This window comes from Coturnix japonica, chromosome 1, assembly GCF_001577835.2.
Source record: "Coturnix japonica isolate 7356 chromosome 1, Coturnix japonica 2.1, whole genome shotgun sequence".
Lineage (NCBI taxonomy): Eukaryota > Metazoa > Chordata > Aves > Galliformes > Phasianidae > Coturnix > Coturnix japonica.
In genome coordinates, this window is record NC_029516.1 from 9,178,078 (window position 1) to 9,205,180 (window position 27,103).

At 37.6% G+C, this 27,103-nt stretch overlaps 1 protein-coding gene across 11 annotated transcripts in view; it reads left to right on the forward strand.

Annotated features, from left to right (window-relative positions):
- The window catches only part of CACNA2D1 (calcium voltage-gated channel auxiliary subunit alpha2delta 1), a 325,793-nt gene that overhangs the window by 38,237 nt on the left and 260,453 nt on the right, over positions 1-27,103 (forward strand). For all 11 annotated transcript variants that reach the window (XR_001558717.2, XR_001558733.2, XM_015879412.2 and 8 more), the window contains exon 2: positions 14,639-14,720. Coding sequence is in view for 9 of the 11 variants with exons in the window: in XM_015879412.2 (XP_015734898.1) it covers positions 14,639-14,720 (82 nt within the window). In the remaining 2 variants the exon portion in view is untranslated. The remainder of the gene's footprint in view (positions 1-14,638; positions 14,721-27,103) is intronic.

Consider the following 27,103-nt stretch of genomic DNA (forward strand, 5'->3'; position numbering starts at 1 on the left):
ATTCTCCTCTTCTCTGTTGCCTGAATGTGTCATACCTGTGCCTTGTAAATGTTGTAGGTCACCTCTTCCAGCCCAGGCTGGATCCCAGGTGTAGATTGCAGCACCACTTGGGTAGGCACCTAAGGTAGAGAGCCTGTTTTTGTTAGCAAGATTCAAATTGCCATTGTTGGTTTTATTTGACTGCTCATTAATTAATTAATCACATAATTAAAGAAATAAATCCTCTCCTAGATCACTATCAGTGAATCTGCTATTGAGTGTTAAACCAATGGTAGCACCTTCCCTTCTGAACATTTTCCACTATTGGTCTGGATTAACACTTTTCTTAATTAAATACTGTTTATGAGTAAGGAACTTAAAAACCCAGTACTTTATGGTCGGAAATGGAAACAGAGAAAAAAGTGCTGGAGAAGGAAATGAAATGCATTGTTGTGATTTATCTGTTTTGCATAACACAAAGAGGCATTACTTTAGCAATTTGCTTTTTCTTCTTTGCTCACTGTAATGACTGCTAGAAAAACTGATTTAATCAACCAACCATGCAAGTGCAATGATTGTGAATCAGATCGTTGTGAAGCAAACAAATGTTCCAGAGTAAATTGCCAAGGGATACTAGCTACTCTGCTCTGTTTTTACTCAAATAGATTGTCTTTTAAGCAGCTGCCTCATAAAAAGTCTTCCTATGGACCTTTAATCAAAACGTCACTGAAGCCTGAGTTCTGGTATGCTTCATTTGAAAGACATCCAATGCTCTTATTTACTAAATTGTCTGGTGTCGATTCCAGCCACCATTAACCCTAGTAAGCAAAGATGGATGAGAGAGTGACAAAAAGCTTGTGTCAGAGCCGAGATCAGTTGCGCGTGTGTGATGTCTTGATCTATTTGTACATTCCTCTTGGGGACCTTCGAGCAATTAAGTTCACCCATTTCAAACACAGCCCTTTCTGAACACTCTGATTTGATAGGAGAATGGGTAATTCCTGGTAATGACTACTACATCTGTTCAATTATATTGTGTTGTATTGATGCTTAATTAGAGAATGTGTTGAAACTGGGGAAGAGGACAAGCGAAAGAGGGGAGGGTTGGCTTCTGAGTAAATGTCAAACACTCTTCCTTAATAGCCTATCTCTCTAATGTGTGCTGAATACACTGACAAGCATTGTGCCCTCCTGACCTTAGAGCATTTACCCCAGCCTGAAAAAGGAGAGCAAAGCCTCTTTGAGAAGGCATTGTTTTAAAGCTGAATTACATTTGGTGTTGTTCTTGTTCAGCTTTGCTGTGAACTGACCCTTATAGCCCTTTCACCCTGTGCACGCAGTTGGAAACCATTTCTGTGCCTGAGCTTTTTGAATCAAACATGTGTAGACTCTTCAACCAGGCTTTCAAAAGTGAAATCCAAACATCAGGAGCATGTAGTCTTATGTTTCTAAGATTTGTATGAGTTATTTGTGAGCTATCTGTAAGAGTTATTTTTCTTTTAAGGAACAAAGCTTAGACTTTCATAACACTCCAGTAATGACATTTAGCATTATCTTTCAATCTCCAGTTTCTGCAGATTTAAGAAAAGTGCAATCTATCACAATTGGAGGATTGCAACAAAAATATAAGATCTGTACAGGTGTGTGTGACTGATCTGGCTTATGAAGCCTGACACTAGCCATTTCAGAAGGTTAATTCTGTAATGTGAAGAACTGCAATATGGTTTTAGGTGCTGCTGGTTCTTTACAGGGTAATTGCATTTTCTTTTTCTTGTGGGTGGTGTTTTTTGTTGTTGCTCTTATTGTTTGTTGTTTGTTGCTTTTTTTTTTTGGTTGTTTTGGTAGTTTACAGTATGCCAGAACTTCTGATGTACAGCTGGTCTATCCAACACCTTGGGGAAACTTAGTCATGATTTTGATATAGCTATGGCTATAGCTAAAGTCCACCCACACCATTTTGTGCAGATGATGCCCTTATCCTGTGATCAAGCTTCCCCTGGGCTTGCATACAAAGAATTATGCATTTGGACCTCATATTGCAATGGACAGTTATCAAAACTATTTTCATGACAGAAGACTGCAGTGTGTCTGGAAACAGACTGATAACCCCTTGAACAGAAGGAAGAGATTGCACTGATTATTTATTATTATTATTATTTTTCATACACTGTTATACTTTTCTAATAGCCATTAATATGCATTTGCAACCCAGGAACCACAAAATGCCAGCTGTGCCTTCAGCAAAAACTCAGTGTAATTCAGAATGACTTTGTGAAATGGAAAGAATTTAAGGACTTCACGGCTATTTCTAATTTTGATGCTAATTTCTATAGAAACTTAATATTCTGTGCCACAGCCCTTTGCATGCATAATAATATCTGCTTTGTCTCTTTTGCATCTTCTGTGATGATATTTTACTTTTTGTTAGTTTGTTTGTTTTAAATAGCAACAGTCTTTTAGAAGACAAAGTCCATTTAGATCTTTCCAAAACAATATGTGTTTATTTCTGTAACTGCTGTTACTATACATGCCACTACTGTGGCATGTTAAGCAGGTGACAGCTTTGCACATTGGAAGTCAGGCTTTGAAAGGAAGAATATATTTGCAAATGAAACAGCTGATTAACCTGGATGTGCAGCTTTCTTTTCAATACACTGTGCACCAAATATTTCTTAAAGTTTGTATATAAAATTTGAAAAAAAACAACAACATCATAAATTATAAGAAAGGTAGCATTACACTGCTAGAGTAAAGTTAGAGTCAGGGCTTTTTGTCTTAGACAACACTCGCTTATCAGAAGGTGGCATTCTGCTATTTAATATAATAGATGTTTTATTTATGAATTCTTGTCATTATTAAGCAAGAGGAATCAGTGTCACTGAAAGCTGCATTTAAAAAGAGGCCATACAATTTGGAACTTGCTAGTGAACAGCTTGTAGCTGTGAGCTGTGTAATACAAAACCTAGATTTTGTTGCCAATGTGTTTGCTTTTTCAGTGCTTAAGTTATTGTGGAATATTTTTTCAAATTAATTTCATATTAAATGAACAGTATAATACCATATTTTTAAATAATCATTTCATACAGAGTCATTGGAAAGATTATCCCTATACCATCAAGTCCTGTCTTCCAGAGTACATACACACCTGTTTAATCTTTATACAACCCTGTTTTTATATTTAACTTTTGCATTTAAGCAAGTGGCAAGACCAGAAAAGGCAGACATGTTTTTGCAGGATATCTGTGCAGAGTCCCAGGTCAGCTGGGTGCTTAACTTCTATGTTTGGCACTACCTGGGATGTACCTCACTGTAACAAAGACCCTGGCACAGGGCAGATAAATTAACAGTTCCTGTTCCTACTCTCCCCCAAAAAGTCATCTGATTTTTAATATGGGTCCTAATTTATACATCAGCTCCCCAAAAAGCAGTGAGATTCACAGTTTTAAGAAATCACTTCTGTGCTACTGAACTCAAGGGAAGTTTTATTGTTCACTTTTTCCAACATATGTCTGGGGACAAAATGAGATAGGCATTTGGTCATTTCTGTGAGCACTTATGCTAACATCTCTCCTACATACATACATTAAATGCTGTATAACCTAAATAACAACAAATTGTATCTGTATACAGACAGATAAGCTTAAAAATACAAGTTTACATGTTTATCTTTTATCAAATTATTGTGTATTTTATATTACGTTTCTTTCAGTCTGAGGTCTGATCCTATAACTCTCTGTCAATTTGAGGCAGGCTTTGGATTCAGCGGGATACATTCAATCACCTCACAGTACAGCAATATTATGCTGCTATTTTGCACAGACGTCATGTAGTCTCTATTTGCATACAGTTATATCTAGATGATAGCATGATTTCTTCATGTGTATTGTAAAAGATGGTGAATTTCTTACCACAAACAGTTGATTAAACTAATCACGCTTTAAGGTGAGAAATGTGTGTGTGTGCTATATATTTATTAACATATGGACTGGAAGGCCAGCTTCTGCACTCTCAGTGCATGACAAGAAGGTATTGCTGGGATAGTGACTCGAATGAAGTGGATAAGTTGAAATTCTCATTGAGTTGGAATTAGTGCACATATGTGTGGATTTAGGCATTTGCTCCTGAGTATGTTCATGATTTGCATGAACCTATTGCTTTTTTGCTTTTTTTTTTTTGCTTTTTTTTTTTTTTTCCTCTTTTAATCTTTTTTTACTGGTATCCGGTCTGCCGTAGTTTAATTTAATGATACTGCTTTCTTTCCTGGGGCTAAAATGTAATGCTTATTAGTTTGGTGGGGGAAAAAAAAATCATTTTAATACAAATTGTGGTTAAAGTATGACTGTGATATGTTAAATATGCCTGATAAAATAACTTTTTGACTGAAATGCTGTAGCAAAAATTGTACACTTAGCACTTTTGAAAGAGCCATTACTATGAGATTTATTTTTCAATCATAATTTTCAAGACATGCTTTTTTAATTCTCCAGTTACAGGCATTTTACCAGTATTTATGTATTACTTTGCACAGGGAACAGATTCTAATTCAGGTTCCATAGATAAATACTATAATACCTATATCAGTATATGTGAAATTCACTTTTGGTCTCCATTTTTTATTTTCTGTGTTTACATTAGATTACTAAATTAGTCTGGGCTGCATTGTATGCTCTTTAAATATTAGTTATCAGAGCTGAAGCAAAGAGGGATGAGAGGCATTTTAGGTGTTACTCTGTGGGGAGTCCAGTGGTGGCAAAGGCATGTATATCAGTCTCACCTCGGTGTCTAGGAAGGTTATGGAACAAATAATCTTGCGAACCATCATGGACCAATTAAAGGTCAGCCAGGGAATCAGGCCTCGTCAGCTTGCGTTTATGAACAGTAGATCTTGTCTGACAAACCTGATTTCATTCTATGACAAGGTGACACACTTGGTGGATGAGAGTAAGGCTGTCAATGTGGTCTATCTGGACTTCAGTAAGGCCTTTGACACTGTCCTGCATAAAATTCTCGAGGAGTAGCTGGCTGCCCATGGTCTGGATGGGCATACTCTCCGCTGGGTGAAGCACTGGCTGGATGGCCTGGCCCAAAGAGTTGTGGTCAATGGAGTGGAATCCAGTTGGTGGCCAGTCACGAGCGGCATCCCCCAGGGTTCAGTGCTGGGACCGCTTCTGTTTAACATCTTTATTGATGATCTTGATGAGGGGACTGAGTGCACCCTCAGTAAGTTTGCAGATGACACCATGTTGGGAGGGAGTGTTGATCTGCCTGAGTGGAGAAGGACACTGCAGAAGGATCTGGATAGACTGGATCAATGGGCCAAGTTTAACAGCATGAATTTCAGTAGGGCCAAGTGCTGGGTTCTACATTTTGGTCACAACAACCCCAGGCAACCCTACAGGTTTGGGGAGGCGTGGCTGCCTGATGGAAAGGGACCTTGGTTTGCTGATGGACAGTTAGCTGAATATGAGCCAGCACCGTGCCCAGGTGGCCAAGAGGGCCAATGTCATCCTGGCTTGTGTCAGGAATGTTGTGGTGAGCAGGACTAGGGAAGTAATCCTGCCCCTGTACTCGGCATTGGTGAGGCTTCACCTTGAGTACTGTGTTCAGTCTTGGGCACCTCAGTACAAAAAAGACATGGAGGTACTGGAGCAGGTCCAGAGAAGGGCAATGAGGCTTGTGAAGGGCTTGGAAAATCAACCCTATGAGGAGAGGCTAAGGGAGCTGGGGCAGTTTAGTCTGGGGAAAAGGAGGCTGAGAGGAGACCTTATTGCTCTCTTCCAGTATCTGAAAGGTGCTTACAGTGAGAGCAGGGCAAGTCTCAAGGATCATGTAGTTCCAACCCCCCTGCTTAGCAGGGCCACCAAACATACACCTTTACTAGATCAGGTTGCCCAGAGCCCTGTCCAACCTGGTCTTGAACACCTCCATGGACGGGGCATCCACAACCTCCCTGGGCAGCCTGTTCCAGGACCTAACCACTCTCCTAGTAAAGAACTTCCCCCTAACATCCAACCTAAATCTTCCTTCTTTTAACTTAAAACCATTTCCCCTAGTCCTGCTATTATCAGCCTTTTCAAAGAGTTTACTCCCCTCCTGGGAGTAAGTTCCCTTCAGGTATTGAAAGGCTTCAATGAGGTCACCCCGCAGGTCATTCTGTGATTCTGTGATTCTGTGGTGACAGGTGACAGGACGAGGGGAAATGGCCTCAAGTTGTGCCAAGGTAAGTTTATTTTGGATGTTAGGAAACACTTATTTACAGGAATGGTAGTTAAACACTGGAATAAGTTTCCCAGGGAGGTGGTTGAGTCACCATCCCTGGATGTGTTTAAGAACCATTTGGATGTGGTGCTCAGGGATATGATTTAGCAGAGGGTTGTTAGAGTTAGGGTACTATGGTTAGACTGTGGTTGGACTTGATGATCTTTGAGGTCTTTTCCAACCTGAGTAATTTTATAATTCTATGATGCTATGATCTCTCACCTGTGGCAGCTCATCTGATAGACATGATCAGTCCAGGTGATCTACAGGTCTAAGCCATACATCAGACCATTGACTGTGTTTCATCTAATAGACTTCATAAACAAGTTGGATATTCTTTATTTTCAGTGTCTGTTTCTCAGCTGCAGAAATGCTAACTAGATTTTGTCTGGTTGTTTTTTTTAAGACTAAGCAATAAATGGTGGTAGACTATAAATCTCATTGTAAAAGCCTTTATTGAAACATCTGAGGGCTACCAACAGTCATTTGGGCCATACATTTATGTCTTTTCTGTTAAACTGTTTTAGAACTGTAATTGCTTATAATTAAAACATAATCATTTTTAAGGACTTATTTTACAGCTTATAGTAATTTTGCAGCTGATTATATTGTCAGGCTTAACATTAAAGATTGTGTTTAAATTATTAAATGCTATTTTGTGCAACAGTAATTTCTGTTAGAGGATATTTTTCATGTTATTTGCTAGGAAGCACTGGACTCCAAAAGAACACTTTTGGCAAAGTGAAGAGAAATATTTATGGAGCAGAAGCTGTAATTATGAACATGTGTGGCTAAACACCTGTCATACACTTGGTTTAGGCTGAGCCAGCTTATAAAATAATATGACCATGCCCAAGTTTGGCTTTTTAAAATGAACACTACATTTAAGGAATTACTTGCTCATTGCCACTTAACATCTGGATGCTTTGGAGTCTCTACAACCTGCTTATTAAAGTGGGAAAGAGTTCTGCTTTTCTTGGCACTAACAGTGCCACCCATTTCCATCCTTGAGGTTGCCACTGGAACTGAACATCTTAGGAGTCAGGGATGGAAGTAAATCTCTGACCTGCTGGGTAAATTAGGGGGCCTCTAAATAGTATTTCATTGGGTTCTCACTGCCCCATTTATCTGCGATACAGAGGTGTATGAGAAGCAGAGTTTAAAAAAAACCAAAAAAAACAAAAAAAAAGAAAAAAGGAAAGTGTTTATAGCATTCCCAAGTCTAAACATTAAGACATCTGCCTCTAATGCCCAAGTCTTGAAGACTTTCCTGACTATGTGGACCATTTCCACAGAATGTCAAGTATGACATAGGTATTATATCTCACTCTCAAACGTTTCAGTTCGAGAAAAGTAAGATACTAATTTTAAGTTTTAAAATTTTGAAAGCAGGAGAGAACAAGAAATTCAATCTGGCCTTCACTACTGCATTGCTTTTGTATCTGGAAAGGCCTTGCAGACTGCATAGCCAGAAACTTGTTACATTCGGGTAGATGAGACTGTCAAAGAGGGCAAAGGAACAAAGCACTACTTTTTCTTCTTGACACTTAAGGAAGTGTTTTTGTTTATAGTGTAGATGGTGCATGTTGTGTATCTGTTTGTATGCATAAATATAGCATAGATTTCCTACCTTCCCTACTCAGCTTAGTTGCTAAATGTCATGACTTAATTAATCCTTGCTTTGTTTTATTACAGAAAAATTTTTCCAAATATTTATCCAACATTTCGTGATATATTTTCAGCATATAGTGTACGCCATCACAGTGGAATTATGTGGAATCTTTTCACTTAAATTTGTGAATTCTTAACTTCCTTGCAAATTGTTACACACTATTTATATTATAATTCTATGATATCGTACTATCATGGGTTCTGTTAAAAAATTTCCAGGTCACAGAAAGAGGACTATTGAATGACTGTACACAAGTGGAGGGGTTTACAGCTTTAGAGTGAGCATGTCTATGGGTGACGGATTTAAATATATTCTACTCTGTGATCTAATCGGATCTGAAAGATTCACATTTTCTTATAATGACAACTTTACCTTAATTTGCTTTTATATCTCATTTAAATTATATGACCCTGTTTTATTTATTTCTGACTATTCAGTAGGGATTCAAGAGCTGCCACTTTATCAAGAGCTTAATCTGATAAGTGTGGGATTTCAGTGATCTTTGCATATCCAGTTTCTATTTTCCTTCATTTAGAATCAGTGATGTTTTAACACACTATGACAATTTGTTCGGTATTTCACAAAACCTGCCTTTATTACCCTTCACAAGGTCTGGTTATCTATAAATCTACACTTCCACCCACATGTCTGAAATGTTGTACTGTCAGCTTAATAGGTCCTCAAAATATATGGTGAAATTAAAATACAGTAGATTTGCAGTAGGAGGTATAAATGCAGCAACATGGACAACTTTTGTGTGGAAGGTTAGTAATTTCATCATTCCATATATTCCTTCTTTCACATTGCTTCTATCAATTGTAGTAACACTTTCTGTTTGCCCTTAAGTGTTGCCTAAGAGTGCCAAGGAATGGTTGAGGATGTTACTTCTACCATACAAATTTCATAGACTTTCCCCCCTCCTTCACCAGTGAAGGAAGTAAATCTTCTAAAAACCTTCTGATTTGGAAAGTAGAGGATTTTTTTTTTGAGCAAGAAAAATAAGTGTGAGATTGCTTGCAAAAATATAACAAGGCTTTCTCTCTCACTGCTTCTAATCTCATTAATCTTCATTTCTCAAACACTGCTATTCCATTGCATTAGGAACAATGGTGAATGTAGTTGTAACAAAATATATAAAAGTAAGAAATACTGACCCATTTTGAAAAAAGAAAATTTTCCTCTTGCCACTTAGATGTTTCATTATTGTAATTGCTGTTATTTTTGTATGCAAGACTTATTTAGAAACTTGAGTAAACATAATCGTAACTGATGGATATGAACCTACAACAAAACATGTGACATATTGGCAGAATTAAGGCCTTTAGACGATAAGAGGGTATCCACGCAGAAGTCAGTTAATGTACCTTAAATTAGTGTGAGTGGTCTACAGAGCTGTGGTATGCAATTACATTAATCTACTTTCCTCAAACTCAGCAGAAAATAATTGCATCAGTTTTACGGGGAAAAGGTTGTAACACAGCTGTTCTACATGCTTCTCTCTGGGTTTCTTGTACTCTTGTATCTGAGCAGTGCTCTGTTCTGCAAGCTTGGCATATAGGTTTACCATAAAAATAGATTTTTAATGAAGTTGAATGTTTCTTAGCTTGGCATCTGTTATATTAAATTCTACTTGGAGCTTGAGTTGGAGGTACCTGCAAAAATCCTCTGACTAGAAAATATAATTGTCCTATTTGAAAGAAAGAAAAACAAACAAACAAAACAAAACAAAAGAGTAAGAAAGGATTTCTGTGCCATCAAAATAGCTGTTATACTAGGTCGGATAATACTGTAATGTGGATGGATGGCTCTGTACTGTGCTAGCACTTTCCTCATCAATCTCATCAGCCCAGGTGACATCAGCAGGGTTGTACCTTCTAATTCCCTATTAAATGACCAACATCTGTCTTTAATCAGATAGTCCCCTCAGTCATTCACATCAGTTGGAAGATTCTGTGAAAGAAGCGTGGGTGCTTCTTTTGTCCAGTAATTGTCTGATTTAAGGAAGACACGTGTGGGAAAGTCGGGTTGAAATCAGTTGTTCTGCAAAATGTAATCACTTTTCAGTGGAACATCCACTACAACATGTGTGCCGGGCTAATAGTGATAGGAACAACCTAACCTATTGTACGGGTTTTCCATTGTTCCCCTTTGCAGAAAAATGTCTGCTGCTTCTTTAAGTCATGGGACTTCATGTTTGCTGTGACAGCTTTCCAATTGTTAAATAAACTCTGACCAGGAGCAGCTGTCAGGCAGATATTGCACTGCAGGCTTCACTTCAAAGCAGTACCAGACACACGTTTCAGTGCCCAGAGGCTCTTTCATTTTTTTTAAGAGCCATGTGTTATAAGAAATTTCTATGAGAAAATATGATCCCTTATTTGAAAAAAAACAAAACAAAACAAGCAAACAAACAAAAAAAACACACAAAAAAGTTGCATTTTAGGTTATGTTTTGAGTTGTGTTTATTTGTAGTTCAGAAAAGCAGTCTAGGTGAAACATGAAATATCTACAGTGTATACTGCAAAGAGATTTTTTTTTGGTGCCAAGATGGGAGAAGTGCAACACAGATGTTAGACACTACTATTGATTTTACTTAAATTCTTTTTGGAAGGAGAAAGTAATTATACAAAGTTTCAGAATTTTAGAATGCTATTTTTCTATTTGTATCTCTGACAGTGAGCTAGGAAAAAAAACAACAACAAAAAAACAACAAAAAAACACCCCTTCTAAATTATTAACCTTTATTTTGTTGTATCCTGTGGTACTTGTGGTTCAAGCCAAGTGAGAAAAAGAAAGTGCTAGAGAAAGTAAATTAGGTAAAGATGTAAATATGACGAAAGCAAACAAAAACAAAAAAAAAGACTTGTGGTAAATGTATCGTCAAGATTAGAAAATCTATTTTTATTTAGGTTGCAGTTACAGGAGGGGAGGGAGTTTGCTATTAAATTAGAATGAAGATGGACTTCTTCCTATTCCATCAAGCCTGATACTGTCTAACATAACCTGCATAAAAGCCAAGCATGTAGCCTAGCTGTACAGGGGATTCTGGACCAAGAAGTAAAGCTGTTGAGGGCTCCAGTAGAAGTAAAGAGGTGGCTCTGTAGATGCCTTTTCCCACTGCCTGTAGCACAAAAACATCATTCAAAAACAACAACAACAACAACAACAAAAACAAGTTAAAAAGAATATGGAGAAATCAAACACTACCCAGGCAACCATTGTATAAGCAGTATGAATCCTGGGCTAACTATGCGGAGGCAGAAAATTTAGAGGAAACATAAGAAGTAGTTAATTAAGATAAAGTATCTTTTTGCAAGTTAAAGAGGAAAGTGTTCTGCATTTCATTCATGAGTAATAGAAATCATAATTAGTAATAAGCAGTTCATGTTTTTAAGAGTGGCTTCATGCAGTACTTCAAGGTTAACTAACTAATTAATATGTTTTCTCACCATTTCAGTTTCCTTTCAGGGACAAAGAAGAAAACACCCTTTAAAATCCATAGCAGTGGGAAATGAAAAAAAGTCAATGTAAAAATCAATCCTCTCTGACTTTTTTCCATCCAACCTTAGAAATAACTCAGATAATCTTTTTGGATAATAAAAAATTTCGCTCTGTTCAGTTATTTATTTTATGGTTTTGAAAATGCTTTTGGCTACTGGGTTTCACTTTTTCACTTTTGGTATACCCCGTTCTCTGAAACAGAAAAAAACACAATCAAAACTGTAGATATATGCAATTTTTGCTTTTGTTCACACTTACACTTATGAGTTGATACTGTTATAGCAGATAAATTGGTTTATTTTATATCTGATCTGGAAAGTAAAGCATAGAAATTAAAATTTAGGAGTGCTGGCATAATGATGGAATTAATTTTAATAGTTAATGAAAATGTAATCAGATCCTAAACCAAAATATACATCATTTCTATGTTGCCACATTAGAGAAAATTTGTACTCCAGTTATGACATGTTACTATGTTTGTTAGTTGTATGTAGGGTATCTTTTGTTTTAAGATTTCTCATTTCTCATTTGCCTCTGAAGTTCCACTAGCACATAATGACCTTGAGAGTGGGTTCATACAATGAACATTTTCCTACCATATTCCTAAACCTTTATGCATGCAGATGAAGAAAAGTTACAATAAAAATAAAATATGGACATTTTACCTTGATATTCTTCCATCTGTGCTAGAAATCGGTCTTCATTATTTGCAGGATTTAGGACTTTAGTTGAGTACCTGTCTGAAACACAGTCAAACTAAATTCAAGTTGGAAATTATAGGGCTTAAGCAACAAATCCAGTTTTGACTAAGGGAGCAGAAAGGCACGTCATTGTTTTTGTGATAGGTTTTGTGATAGGTTTCTTTTGTCAGCATTTCTAAGTGTGGGGTGCCACTCTTATACTTTCTGGGTCCATGGAACTAACCATTAAAAACAGGAAGATAATGTGTTTGTGTTTGCGAGTATTAGGTATATCAAACATTATCCTAATATAAAGTGTTGTAATGGCAGTCTAAGGGATGAATTGATGTTCAGTAGCTTGAATAGGGAGATATAAATCGCTATATAGCTCTTCTGTACATAGCAAAAAGTATTAAATCCTCACACTATGAGCTGTGAATAAATGATATTATCAATAATGGCTTTAAGTAGCAAAAAGAACTTTTGGAGTGTTTTCTGTTATAAAACTGATAATGAAAATGTCTGGTGCACTGAGGAGATTTTAAAGGGCAGACAGTCTTCTGAAAAGTTTCTAGCCTATAGGAACTAGAACAATTTTCTGTGACGACCAAGACTAGTGAAATAACTTCCGTTGTAACATTTTTTATTCAGTTATGAATCCAGTGGGAAAGTAATGGAAGTGCTCTCGAGACTGAGTAAAATCACTGATATTTACCCAAGATTTTGAAGGGAAAAATAGAAGATAAAACACAATAGAAGATAAAAGATATAACACATGAGAGTACCAAATAAGCCAAGAGAGTAGCTGGAGATAGAAGATGAAATCAGCAGTGTCACAGGTGGAAGCCATGGTTAATAAGAAACCATGGTAACAACTTGCCAGTTGCTTAAGAATTTTTTGTGAAGAATGCTGACTCATAAATGTAAGGCTCTCTTCTAGATTGTATGAAAGCAGAGTTCAGCTTTTGCTACAGACTTTTTGTGTAAGGACCTTGAAAATGCTTTCAACTAAAACTTCAGGAAGTTTTTGTTTACTTTGTCATAGTATTCTGCTTGTGGTGTGTCAAAATGCAATTCAAGAAAGACTGTACATTGATTAGGAAGCTACCTAATAATGACTGAGAAGGGAGATTTGTCATAAATCTAATATTTTGTCAAACTCGTACCTTTCTGTCTATGTAGTTCCTGTTCTAGCTGCACAGACGTTATTTCAGGCCACTTTACATTAGAAGTCAGTCCTGAATTTTCATAGAATCGTAGAGTCATTTGAGTTGGAAGAGGCCCTTAAAGGCAGTCTAGTCTAGCCATCTACAAAGCACAGGAATATCTACAGCTGGATCAAAATACTCAGAGCCTGGTCCAGCCTTGGTTTGCATGACCCGAAGAACAGGGCAGCCACCACCTCTGGGCAGCCTGCTCCAGTGTTTCACTACACTTATTGAAAAAAAACTTCTTCCTTCTATCCAATCAAATTTGGATGACTTTCGGATGTTTGGATAACTGCTGCCTTTCTTCTGTAGCATGAAGAAGTATCCTTTAATAAAACTTTGAAGTCATGACTCTGTGATAGTGTCCATATCCTTTTAAGATAGGGACTGTTTAATTCAAAATGGATGGATGGTGGAAGAAAGGAGTGAAAGCAATACTACTTATTCTTTCTTACTCTTACAAATTTTCCACATAGAATAAAAAATGGAGTCTTATCTTTCTTATCTCCTTCCTACATTCATAAATAATCTTCGCTGTCATTTCCCATGTATCACAATAAGGCTAGGACATGGCTAGGATAAATATAAGTATTTTTCCCAGGTTTCAGAATACAGAGCTATAATAATGGCAGGGATGATATGACAGATGAGTTGGTGACCAGTTTTTTCTCACTAGGTAGCCTACACCACCTTCTTCTGTAAATGCAATAAGCATAGGTCTCACTGGAGTAAACTTGTGCCATGGCTCCTTTCTTGCTACAAAATGTGACAGGACATATGAACACGAAAACTGTATTGGATCCAGTGCTTTTGCAAGGAGGCAGATTTACTGGGTTTAGGAAGTGAAGCAAGCACAGAAAGAGCAGCAGCCAGGAGCAGATTTCTCTTGCCAGAACAACTCATGACACCTATGCTGGCTGCAGCCTGTCCTGCTGCTGATTCCATGATCATCCAGAGAAGAGCTGCAGGCCAGAAGATTTATTCTTCTTTGTCAGCTAGCTCCTAGATGCTGTTTCTTTTTGCTTGTGTTCTTTGATAAGAGAGGGACTTCAAGACCATCCAGAAAGATCTTTCTGTGAGTGAGCTGCAAGCCAGGTTGTCCTAGGAATACATTTTGTAAACAATAATATTAACATATTCTGAAAAGGAAAATAGAGATCATATCTGAAGCAGATTCATAGCTGTATCAAGTGCACTTTAGTGTCAGTCTGTCATCTGAAAATTCTTCTGCTAGCTTTTTGTGTGTGTGTGTGCTTGAGATTGTCATAGATATTTGCACTGAATTGATTGAACTTCTCTTACTTTTTTTTTTTTTTATTATTACTTTTTTATTTCTGTAGGATAAAATCATGGGTAGATAAGATGCAAGAAGACCTCATAACATTAGCACGAACTGCAAGTGGAGTGGAACAGCTTGCTGCGGTGAGTTGGAAAATGTACCTTACAATTCACACCATTTATTGCACTCTCTAGCCATTACAATAATTTTATTCCCTACACAGCAAAAACATTTTGAGAAGTTAAATTCTGCAGTGTTTCTCTTCGACAGTGCTTACTGAGAGAGAAATGAATAACATACGCATCCATCAATTCACTCTTTTTGTGTTGCAGCACTTGCTCGTTGCTAATATTTAATCAGCTTTGCAGAAATAGGGCTTACCATTATTGCAGCACTCCCACCTGAACCATGTGTTGTTATATGTTTGTCAGATATGGTATCCAGGAAGCAACCATTCACAGTAATAGAACATTCTGTTCTGTATTAACACGGGAAATCATTTTTATTTTTATTTTTTTACATATATTCAGTGCATTGAGGCAGTCTTTGGCTACAAGAAACACAGATGAGAATGAATGTTATATTCAGCCATTATAATTTCATTTGAAGTGTGTTTTAGGAATTAACATAATTATCATGTAATTAAAAAAATATATATAAATATATATATTGTTATATTTCTAAAAACACTTTCTGGGATAGTGGAACAATGACTTGACAGTTCAGAATATGCCGGAATTAGGCTGTGTATATAACTTTCTGTGTCTATCATTATCCAGTATGCACACACATGTTCATATATTTCCCTTTCTTTATCCTTGTTCTTCCTGACAAAAGAAAGGCAATGTTTGTATAAGGGAAGCATTAAAGAAGATTGTAGAGATTATTTTAGTTCTGGCCTTTCCTAATATTAGAGTACTTGTTATTGAGGCAAAATCTGAGACAGATACTTTAGATGAAGTGTTTAATCTTTGAAAATCTCAAACAAACACAAAACAAAATCTTGACTGAAAACAAAATCTTGAAATCCTGTCACAAAGCATCAGACTGATACATACATGGGTTTCCAGTGCAGGATGTCAACAACACAGAAATGTCTATCACTTGAGTTTTCTTGAGAAACTGGTAAAGTTATTCTAGCATAGAATGCCAATGGGAGTTTTCGTAGGTGGATTTCACACATATCTGCTGACAAAGGGCAACAAAACTTGTGTATCATGTCTCTTTTCTTCAGCTTTATGTTGAGGACATTCTGTTAAGAAGATCTTTTTTGCTCATCATACTCCTTCATGCTTGCTTTGCCTTTTTCCCCATGTGGTGGTTTCACGTAAACTTCACTGTGCTGCTCAATCACTCCTCCTTCACAAAAGGACAAGGGGAGAAAAATGATGAAAAGAAATGACCGTGTGTGTTGAGCTATAAACAGGGAGGACACTCACCAATTACCCAATTACTGTTACAGGCAAAACAGACTCAGCATAATGGAGGTTAAGATAATTTACTACCTAATAGACTAGACCAGTCTAAAAGCAAACTAAAAGCAGCCTCCTGCCCCTGTACTGCCATAGTTCATCATTTTCTTCCTCTTCCCTCAAGCAGTGCATGTAGAATGAGGGCTGCAGTCAGTCCATAATGCTTCATCTCTGCCATTCCTCCACGGTCACCCTCTTCCCCAGCCCCCAGCATGGAGTTTTCCCCATGGGATGCAATCCTTCCTGAGATGACCCCATGTGGAGCCACAGCTCTCCTTGCACTTCTCCTAAATAGGGCCATATCATGGAGCCCACCCTTCAGGCACTACTCCAGCACTGTCCCCATGGACCCCAGGTTCCCTAGCCCTCGGCTTCCCTACTGCAGATTTCTGTCCATGGGCTGCAGCTCCAGCCTGGGGCTGCTCCTGTGGGTACTCTCCATGGGCTCCTTCAAGCTACATTCACTGCTACACTGTGGGTTCCTCCATGGTTGCATGTGGAGATCTGCTCCATGTGGTGCCCATGGACTACAGAGAACAGCCTGCTCTACCAAGGGCCTCTCCTGGGCTGCAGAAAACTACTTTTCCCTGCCTGGAGCACCTCCTGCCCTCCTGCACTGACCTTGGGCCCTGCAGGTCTATCTCCCTCTTTTCACGCTTCTCTCTCCCAGCTGCTGCTGTGCAACATTTTTCTTTATTTTCTTAAATGTGTTATCAGTGAGGCACAGCCAGAACTGGTCATGGCTCATCTCTGCCCAGTGGAGGGTCCCTTTTGGAGCAGCTGGATCTGGCTCTGATCTGACATGTTGTAAACTGTGGGACTGTGCTCACAGAGGCCACCCCTGCTGCCCACAAACTACCAAAATCTTGCCACACATGCCTAATACACTCCACTGTCCCCTCTTCAGCTTCATATGTCTAACTCACCACTGGACTTTCTATTATGTTCTTATTATGCTTACTAGGCCATCTATCTTCTCAGTTCATGTTTGTGTCTCAATTTCCACCTTTTTCTGCATAGCCTGTCTGCCTTTCTCATTTACATTGCCTTCCTATCCCAATTTTAGGATTTCTGTCCTCAACTTCTTCCAGTTCAGCATTTCATTCTGGACTCTTTTTTGCCTTACATTCTCAAAACCTTCTGTTAAAGTGTGTTTGGCCAGCCTGTCCTATAATATTTTTCTGTCTCTTCCTTTTTCTCAGCTATCCCTCCATCACTACTGCTCAGATTCAGACATGTTTTTTTCTCCTGTGTTCTAGTATTACTTCTCTTTTCCAGTCTCTTATGTCCTTATTCTTTGCCTGCCATTTTCCAGTCTGTTGTCTTCTATCTCTGTATTCCAATCTTTTATCCTTTGTTCCTCATTCAGTTTTCATCTCTTCTTTCTCACACTGGTAGAAGCACAGGGGTGATTTGGGTATTTCTAGAGAGACCACATTAAACGTGTGTTCTAGCTGCAGAGAAGTATGGCATTCTCTAGGGAGCAATGCTGTCTAGGTTGCAATACATCTGCATGTAGGATCTTTGGAATTTAACCAATAAATCTCTACAGAGCACTGAAGTTGTTTTTCAGGCTAAGATTCAATAAACAATAAGGAGTAAAATGTGTAACTTTGAAAGACACATGTTAAGTCTTTAATATACAGTGATGGGGCAATAAGTTATTTTGAATATAAATGGCTTACAGAAGATTTCTAATTTGAGCCAAAGAGTTAATGACTTAAACATTTTGCTGCCATTTCTGTGCAAAGAAAGGACAGTAAAATAGATTATGAGAAACAAAGAGATTGACACACACTCTCTCTCTCTCTATTTTTTTTCCCCCCTGAGGAAAATGATAGATAGTTAAAATTCTTCAAATTTGTGAGCTGCTAAATCAATCCTCTGATAAAAACTGCTTGGCAAAAATATGTAACATCACTAGCTGTACTTTCATTACACCATAGTGACATTCAACATTATCTTTAAATATTGCAGTTAAGTTGCCTTTTGAAAGACAGAACTTGTGCATAGTTCAAGAAAATCATAAGTTATCTCAGAGGTTATTGATGCAGTGGTCAATATTTGTGTGTAATCGTAGGATTAAAAGCATGAAAGGGGGGTGTTTCAGTGTAAACCATCCCTCTATGGCAAAGTCATTTGTTTGAGCTAAATTGCGTGATGTCTTTCAATAACCAAAAGTTGTTTTTATTTAGCTCTCCTCTCTACAAGAGGAGACGCAGACTCTCCCTCTTGTTTGCAGGCAATTCTCACTTTCACATATTTGAATGACATCATTTCTATTCTGCTCCTTGCCTATGAATGTTTAGTTAGTTCTCTGAAATGAACCACAGTCTTACCAAAATGGAGATTACAAGACATTAAAAACTGTGTGCTTTCATGCCTGTCACTTCTGTTCACAGAAGTTGCCTTCAGTTGCTCAAGCTTAAAAAATGCTTAACCGTTAAGCTGAGTTTTCAGCTTTGATTCTGGCTCATTATTTTTACTAATTCCAGAATTCTCTGGACCAAGTCTATAGTCTTCATATTTTTTAAAAGTTCAAAAACTGTTTGCTTATTTGCTTGTTTACCCTCCTCCCACAAAAGCAGGATGTCTGATACAAAGGCAAGGAATGCAATTCTTCTATTATAAAAGAAATAGACATGATTTTTTGTGAACAGCTGTAACAGTGTGTGTAGGGGTAGAAAGTCATTCTTTGATAAGGCATGAAGGAAGAAGAAATATCTTTCCTTACTCTAGGGAAAATCAGTTTTTATTTGGCCAAGTGATTAAGTCATAGCAAGAATATTTAACAGGTTTGTTTTGTAGCCATTTTGTAGCTTACTCACTGGACTGAGTGAAAGAAGTCCCACCGATGTAGGTGAAGTTGGTGTTTGCTTCATATAATTGGATCTTCTATGAAGATAGTTTTCAAAGTAGTACACTTACCACATTCTCAGCTTGTATGAATTATTTCTGGATTAAGTCAGAACCTTTTCACTTAGTTCCATGCTATTTTATGATATTTCCATAACTTATTGAAGATGTCTCAGGGTTAACTGGTGCTATATGTGCATGTATTTGTGAATTTATTTACTGAATTACTCCAGTAGTGACTATTTCTGAAAATGTTCATTCCAATGAATATTTCACACACTCTCTGGTTAGCAATGAGACAGCAATATCTGTAGTAAGCAAAATTGCCAAAAAACTTGGATTCCAGTGAAAGAGTTCTGAATTGAGATTGCACTTATCAATAGCCTTAAACAAACCAATGAGTATAGCCAGAGTAGAAGGAACAGACAAAATGGTTTTGTGAAGGAGATGGAGAAGCAGGTGAGAGTTGAGACATAAGCTTTAATTTAGTGATGCACCCTTACTCACTAAATCATTTTAGCCATAGAAAAAATCCAGATCCAGCCAAGAACTGAGATAAAATTTTCATTTGACTCTTTGAGTCTTTTAACAGCATATAATTCCTCTTCTGAATTTGTTGTGGTAGACTGTAAGCCTGATGGCATGAACACAAATGCTAGTGACTTCAGTATGCACTTCTGATCAGCAAGATTGATGGTGTTTAAAATGTAGTCCTTGCTTGTGTTGATCAAGTTTTATTTATACTGCATGGAAATAGTCTCCATAGAGTCTTCAAAAAATGTTCTTATGTACACTTCTTAATACTGTGGGTTCTTGTTTTGTTTGTTTGTTTCTTTGACATTAATGAGGAGTAAGTTCTGGAAGAGCCCTGACTTGGATTTAATACCTATGTAAGATCCTCACCACAGTAATGTAAAGATGGGCTCTACAAGGAAGGAATTTAGGATTCAAGGTGACAAAATAATCAGCTCATTGAAAACTGGGAGAACTCCACTGACTTCAGTGGATTACACCGATTTACATTTATTTACAAGTATGCCTAACATTTAATTTACAATTCAATCTGGTAAAAAATATTTTGGAAAGCAAAACAAACATTTCTACACAGCGCATACTAGCAAGGGATAGAGGGCTGGTGTAGTTGCCCAGTAGTTGTGTAGTTTCAGTGGTTTAGTAGATTTCTTTTTTTCCCAGGAGCAAAGAGAAAGTTCATGAGAAAGTTTTGTATATATAACAACCTGACACTTGAAACGGGAAGATGGGATACCCTAGAAAATCTTTGTCAAAAAGGAACAAGATATGCTTCCCTAGATGTTTTAAAACACAGACAGAACTTAGTACATGCCCCTTAATGGTATAAATACCATTTATATAAAAAATAGTTGTGTAATTCTCATTTCAACTTTAAAGGGTCTGTATAACTTTGTCCTTCTCATGAACTCTCTGTGCTGTCAGGCATTATGAAACTGTTCTGGTGTGAATGATAGTCAGTCTCTACAGAGCAAATAGACTTTCAGGAAAAAAAGAAAAAAAAAAAGAAAAAAAAAAAGAAAGAAAAGGAAAAGTAAGAAGGTGCAGAGAACAATTTAAAATAATTTTAAAATCTGTGTAGCAAAAGAAATATGAAGCATGTATCCAGTCTCAGTAGCTTCATTTATTTACAAGCAGTGAAAATTAAAAAAAAAAACTGCACACAAAGTTAAAAACTGTATTATTTACCTATGAACAGTTACCTCTATGTGCTGAAAAAGTAGGCAAAGTGCCTACTGAACTGCAGAATTTAATAAGTAGTCACATTTTGATGGAAGTATGCTCAAATTCCATTTTCACATAGACATTTTACAGCAAAGGCCCATGAATAAACTAATTGACAGCTATTTTAATCTAATAAACTACAACAAGTATGCTTCTGACTTCCAGCTACAAAATACCTCTAGGGACAGGACAGAAGAGGGAGGGATCCTTCATGGTACACAGAAAGGGAGACCTCAGAGTAGAGAATATGCCTTATAGCAATATACAAGCTTGTCTGTTAAAAACTGATTGAAGAGAATCCTATTTTACATAAACACTGTATTAAAAATGTGGGTCTGTTAAAAGCTTTGATGTGACAAGCACACAGGAGTTTCACTATGACTACTATGGAAAAGAAACGCCATCTTTACAGTGTAACCTTTTCAAGCAATGGCATAATTGAGCAAAAATGCAGTTAGAGATGCTGTTCCAAGGAAATCTAGACGCTGAATCTGTTTCTTTTTTGTAACATTCCTCCAGAAACAATCCATGCATGATGTTCACAAGGCATGCTATTATTACAGTCCCAGGAGCTGTAGAGTGAACCCATATAGGCTGACTTGGCCTTTAAATGATATTCATACTGAGATAGAAATGCCCTTCCTCTCTCCAAAATGAAACAGGGCTACATACGGGTATCTGTTACACAGCAGTGAGTTCTGCGACTGTCAGATTTATTTGTTTATTTATTTATTCATTTAATCTCTTGAATGGTGCTTCAGAATAATTAGCTCTTCCTTGTTGAATACCCAGCCTCAGTTCTGCACAAGCACGCTTCATCCACTGCTCAGTGTGCCTAATGCACAGATGGTGGAAGTCTGCTGAAGAACTCAGATTGGCAGCATATTCCCAGTCAATGCTTTCAGCTTTTCAGGTTCTTGGATCAGCCCATAGAGATGAGTGACTTGTAAGAGAGGCTAGTCTCTCATCTGCACTGACCCTGGAGCATGGCTATTCTGGAAAGCTTTCTTCTGTCAGAAGAATTTATAACCTGGTGGTAATTTTCTGTTGGACTGATTACAGATTTCAGCTAAGCTACTGTTATGTTTGAGAAGCTCCACAGAGGCATGCCACTAACTAAAAAGTTATATATAAAAAAATGTTTGGTAAAAGCTGTCATACACCACTAACATTTTATATAGAGAAGCTGTCATAAATAGCTTTCCTTGTTCTCTTCATTACCTAAATAGAGAATTCTGTGAGTAGAAGCATTAACAGCTTTCTTGAACTTACTTAATGTGAAATTTGTATTTGCATGTGTCTTCCCATCATCACAGGCTGTTTGAAATTCCTGATTCAAAAGGTGGTTTGACAGACAATTTGTCAATAAACATTTTCATTCCTAGTGTTTTTCTCCATGATCCTCATGAAAATTCTTTTATGTTGTTCTTTATTAATACTCATAAAGTTACTGGGCTGAAATAGCAAATGCTTTATATAAATTTGGAATTATTTATACACAAAAAAAAGAAGCTGATACAGAGAATTTAAATTTTCATTTATTTTTTAACAGCTTCACTATATATATATATATATATATATGTGTGTGTGTGTGTGTGTATATATACACACACACATATTATTATTATTATTATTATTATTATTATTATTATTATTATTATTATTATTATTATTACTGTTTTCCTGATTGTGTTTATCAGATTGGATTCAGCTTGAATATGCTTGACCCAAAGGCGAAGTGTTTTGTACATTACGCTGTTCACTGGTGAATTACCAGATGGACCCAAGGAATGTATGGTTACAATCCTGAATATACTATGTTCATATTTCACAGAATCACAGAGTCACAGAATTGTAGGGGTTGGAAGGGACCTCCAGAGATTATTGAGTCCAACCCCCCTGCCAGAGCAGGTTCCATACAGCAGGTTGCACAGGTAGGCCCAGGTGGGTCTTGAATATCTCCAGAGAAGGAGATTCCACAACCTCCCCTGGGCAGTCTGTTACAGAGCTACATCACCCTCACCGTAAAGAAGTTCTTGTGCACATTTGTGTGGAACCTCCTATGCTCCATTTTCTGGCCATTTCCCCTTTCACACTCTGCTGAAAAGAGTCTGGCCTTACCACTTTGCCCCTCACACCTTAGATATTTATAGACCTGGATCAGGCCCCCTCTCAGTCTTCTTTACTCAAGGCTAAAAAGACCCAGTTCACTTAGCCTTTCTTCATAGGGGAGATGCTCCAGGACCTTCACCATCTTTGTGGCCCTCTTCTAGACTCTTTACAAGAGATATCTGTCTTTTTTGTACTGGGGAGCCCATAAATGGACACAGTACTCCAGATGAGGCCTTACCAGGGCAGAGTAGAGGGGGAGGATCACCTCCCTTAACTGTCTGGCCATGCTCTTTTTAATGCACCCCAGAATGCCATTGGCCTTTTTGGCCATGAGAGCACATTGCTGGCTCATGGCCAGCTGTCGTCCACCAGGACCCCCAGGTCCCTCTCTGCTGAGCTCCTCTCCAGCAAGTCATTCCCCAACCTGTACTGGTGAATGCAATTATTCGTCCCTAGGTATAAGACTCTACACTTGCTTTTGTTAAACCTCATTCAGTTTCTTACTGTCCAGGTCTCCAGCCTGTTCAGGTCTCGCTGAATGGCAGCACAGCCTTCAGGCATGTCAGCCCAATCCTCCCAGCTTTGTATAATCAGCAAACATGCTGAGGGTGGCCACTATGCCCTTGTCAAGAGCAACGACCCCTGGGGAACACCACTAGTTACAGGTCTCCAACCGGAATCTGCACCGCCAACAACAACCCTCTGCACACTGCCAGTCAGCCAGTTCTCAACTTACCTCACTGTCCACTCATCTATTCCATGCTTCCTCAGCTTTGTTATAAGGATGTCATGGGAGACAGTATCAAATGCCTTGCTGAAGTCAAGGTAGACTACATCTGCCGCCCTCTCCCCATCCACCCAGCCAGTGACAGCATTATAGAAGGCTACCAGGTTGATCGAGCATGACCTCACTTTGGTGAACCCATGCTGACTACTCCTGATAACCTCCTTTTCTTCCAAAAATGCTGAAGTAATTCAGAGTTTTATGATTAAGTAAAGCAGAAAGGAAAAATGTAAGAACTTGATGCTTTTGATCATAGGTTTGATTTCAATAACATCCCAAAGACAACTAGTTTGCAGTAATTGCCACTAATGTTCACTGTTACTTTATTTTTCTAAGGAGGAAAAGGAGGAAAATCTTTAAACAAGGAAGCAAATTTTCTTATGCCCTCTGTGATGTACAGCATAATGGATTGCTTATCAGAAAGCTGGAGTGTCTTAAGTAGTCTTACTATGAGGCTGGTGCTCTGAAACACTAGCACTGTAAGCATAAATTGGCTATTGTACACTATTTACATTTGCATCTTTGCCTCATCCCTAAGGCAAGTGCAAGAGTTTGCTGTTTGAACAGGATATGGTGGGAGGAAATGAGGTTAGGATTACTTTTAGAATGGAATCTGATAACAACTCCTTCATAACAATGTTCAAGTTACAGACATGTGATCATTGAGAATCTGAAATTCACTTACCAGAATTTGAATAATGTACAAGATGGGTTAGAGTGATTAGAGATTATCAAATACAGAAACTGAAGTTTTATAATACAGTATTTTAAAAAGTATGTGTATATATATGTATATATGTGTGTGTGTGTGTGTGTATAAGTGTGTGTATATACATATATATATGTTTTAATATACCACTGACAGTTCTATGTCCCATAACCAAATACTAAAGCTGTAGGCCTCAAAAATGAAATCCTCCAAACTAAGTTCTGTTGGGCTTACACATTGCTAACCAATGTCAAGATGTGAGTAAAATTAATTCACTTTTAAAAATGCAGACTATGAAATTTGAAGACACATCTGCAAGTTCTCTTTGTAATCCAAATGGAAATTAAAAGATTGTCAAAACACAGGGAGCCTCATTTATTATTTGCAGATGCTGCTTTCCCTCTGCTCCCTTAGCAATAAACTGGCATTTTGAAGAGTTTTTAGTTCCAGCAAGCAAAATCAGCTGTAAGTTGTTAACAATAGGTGGCTGCTTTAACAAAGCTTGCTCAGACTCATGGGAATGAATAGCCTAATATTACCACAGTTTTAATTACTATTTGATGATCTGGATAATCTCTGATCAAAACATCATTCTTGGTTCATTTACAATTTTCCATTGGCTTTAACACCGTGTGCCCCGGTGGCGCAAGTGGTAGGAATGCCGCTCTGCTACACAGGAGGCTTGAATCCCGGGGGGTTGGACTCGATGATCTCTAAGGTCCCTTCCAACCTGCACGAGACTATTAGACTGTGAAACACTAATAAAAACTGTCCTATTTTTGTATTTCTTGGTGGTCATGTTCAGATGATGCAGAAGCTAAGAGATCTCCTTTAAAGCAAAACAAAAGAAAACAAACAAAAAACAACAACCTTGCAGATAATCAGTTTCCAAGTTCTGTGGTTAGTGAAATACCAAAATAGACTCTGTTAATACTCCATGAATGAAAATAACTCTGGGAAGAGAGTAAGTGCTAAATAGCATTAACAGCAGCTGAGGTAGGATAAAATTTCCTGTGAGTGAGTTTGAAAAATCACGAAAAGGACACCTCACAATATGCCAGAAAAGCAGAAGAAAGGTGAAAAAAAATTCTTCCTGTTGCATAAAATAATCACTGGGTTTATGTTTTGCTCAATATAGATGTTAGGATGTAAGGATATCCAGTCTCAGCTAAGTGTTTGAGCTAAGAAATAAAATTGCTGTGAAATTAAGTGATGTAGTCTTCTTACTTAGTACTGTATTGATATTGTTAAGAAACAAAATCTTATAATTTATTTATTTATTTATTTAAACTAAGGTAGGACTTGTAAGTCCATCTTTGGCACTGGTACAGCAGCAGAGGTACAAAGCTAAAGATGAATTCATGTTGCAGCAGAAATGTTAAGCATGGCCAACTCAGGGGAGCTTGGGTGCAGTTCAGTGCACCTGAGTGACTGGAAAGGGTGCATCCAGGATCCATCCATTCCCAAACATTATCTCAGGGTTGGCAGCAAGTGAGTGGATTTTGTTGGGGATCCCTGCTTAACTGAGGTTTTCCAAAGGCAAGCAGCTTTTTCTTTTTTTCTTTATTACTTTCTTTCTTTCTTTGTTTCTCTGTCCATGACTGTTTCATTTGGGCTTATTCTCACTTGCTCTAGAATGGGACTTTACTGCCCCTGTATCATTGCTGTGCTTTCCATTGCTTTATAGTGTTACAGCATTTTATGAGAAGTTAAATACAAAATAGTAATTACAAAAATTACTTCTTAATTTCAAAGTCCTTTAGACTACTTTCTTAATTATCAGCTATTGAAAGTGTCTGATGATTCCATCATGTGAAAGATCCCTGATTATTTGCTTTCCTTTTGAGTAGGCACCTGAGTGAGCCAATTGACACTGGTAGTACTTAGACTGTCTCAGATGTTAACTGAGGCATAAGTGTTTCTTTCCTAAATCTTGCCTAATTTAGCTCAACCTGAATGTATTATTGAAGAATAAACTCTGTGTGGTAATTTCTTTCCTAATGTGTACACCACTGCTATGATACAGTGTAGTTTTCAAAGTGTCAGCTGCCCTGTCACTTGTCATCTCAGATCCTGACAGCAGTCAGTGATCAGGCAAGTGATTATGGAAAAGAAAAAGATACAGTAAATTACCAGGGTGGTTTTTGTTTTTTTTTTTCCTTTGTGTTGTTGCCATGAATTTCAAGAATGAATGTATCTGTGGGTTGCTAGGAAGCAGCTGTAATCTTATTTATACATTATATATAGCAGAGAGTAAGACACATCTAAAGTATGCAGTCTGATTTATTTGCGCATACGGAATTTCAGAAGGAACATTTCTCAGCGTGTTCCACAATGGATCACTTCTTATTCTAAGAAAAGAAACATCTTGTCAGAATTCTCTGGTTTGTGTTAGAGATAGGAGTAGCTTTGGAAATATGATGCGGCAGGGAGAAGACAAAAGTTGTTCTCTTTGAGCAGGTTATGTAGTTGCTTCTGACTGATCAAAAATTGCGCTCAAAGAAAAAGTCCTCAGTAGTAGAATGTTAGCAAGAACAATCACTCTAATGGGTTGGAGAGTTTATTTCTATTTTCTGACTTATCCTGCTTTCTTGTTTGTTTGTTTGTTTGTTTTGTTTTGTTTTGTTTTGTTTTGTTTTTTCCTTTCATATCTTTAGAGGTCAGATGCTCTCCTTTACTGCTATACTCACTTAAATGAGATTATGGCATGGAACTTCATATGGTTCTCACGAAGCCAAAATCAAATAACTTGTTGAATATTATTTTTTTTTAGCTGAAAAACATACAAACAAACAAAACCAATAGAATTTGTTTAAATTTTAGTTTTGGAAGATTTTA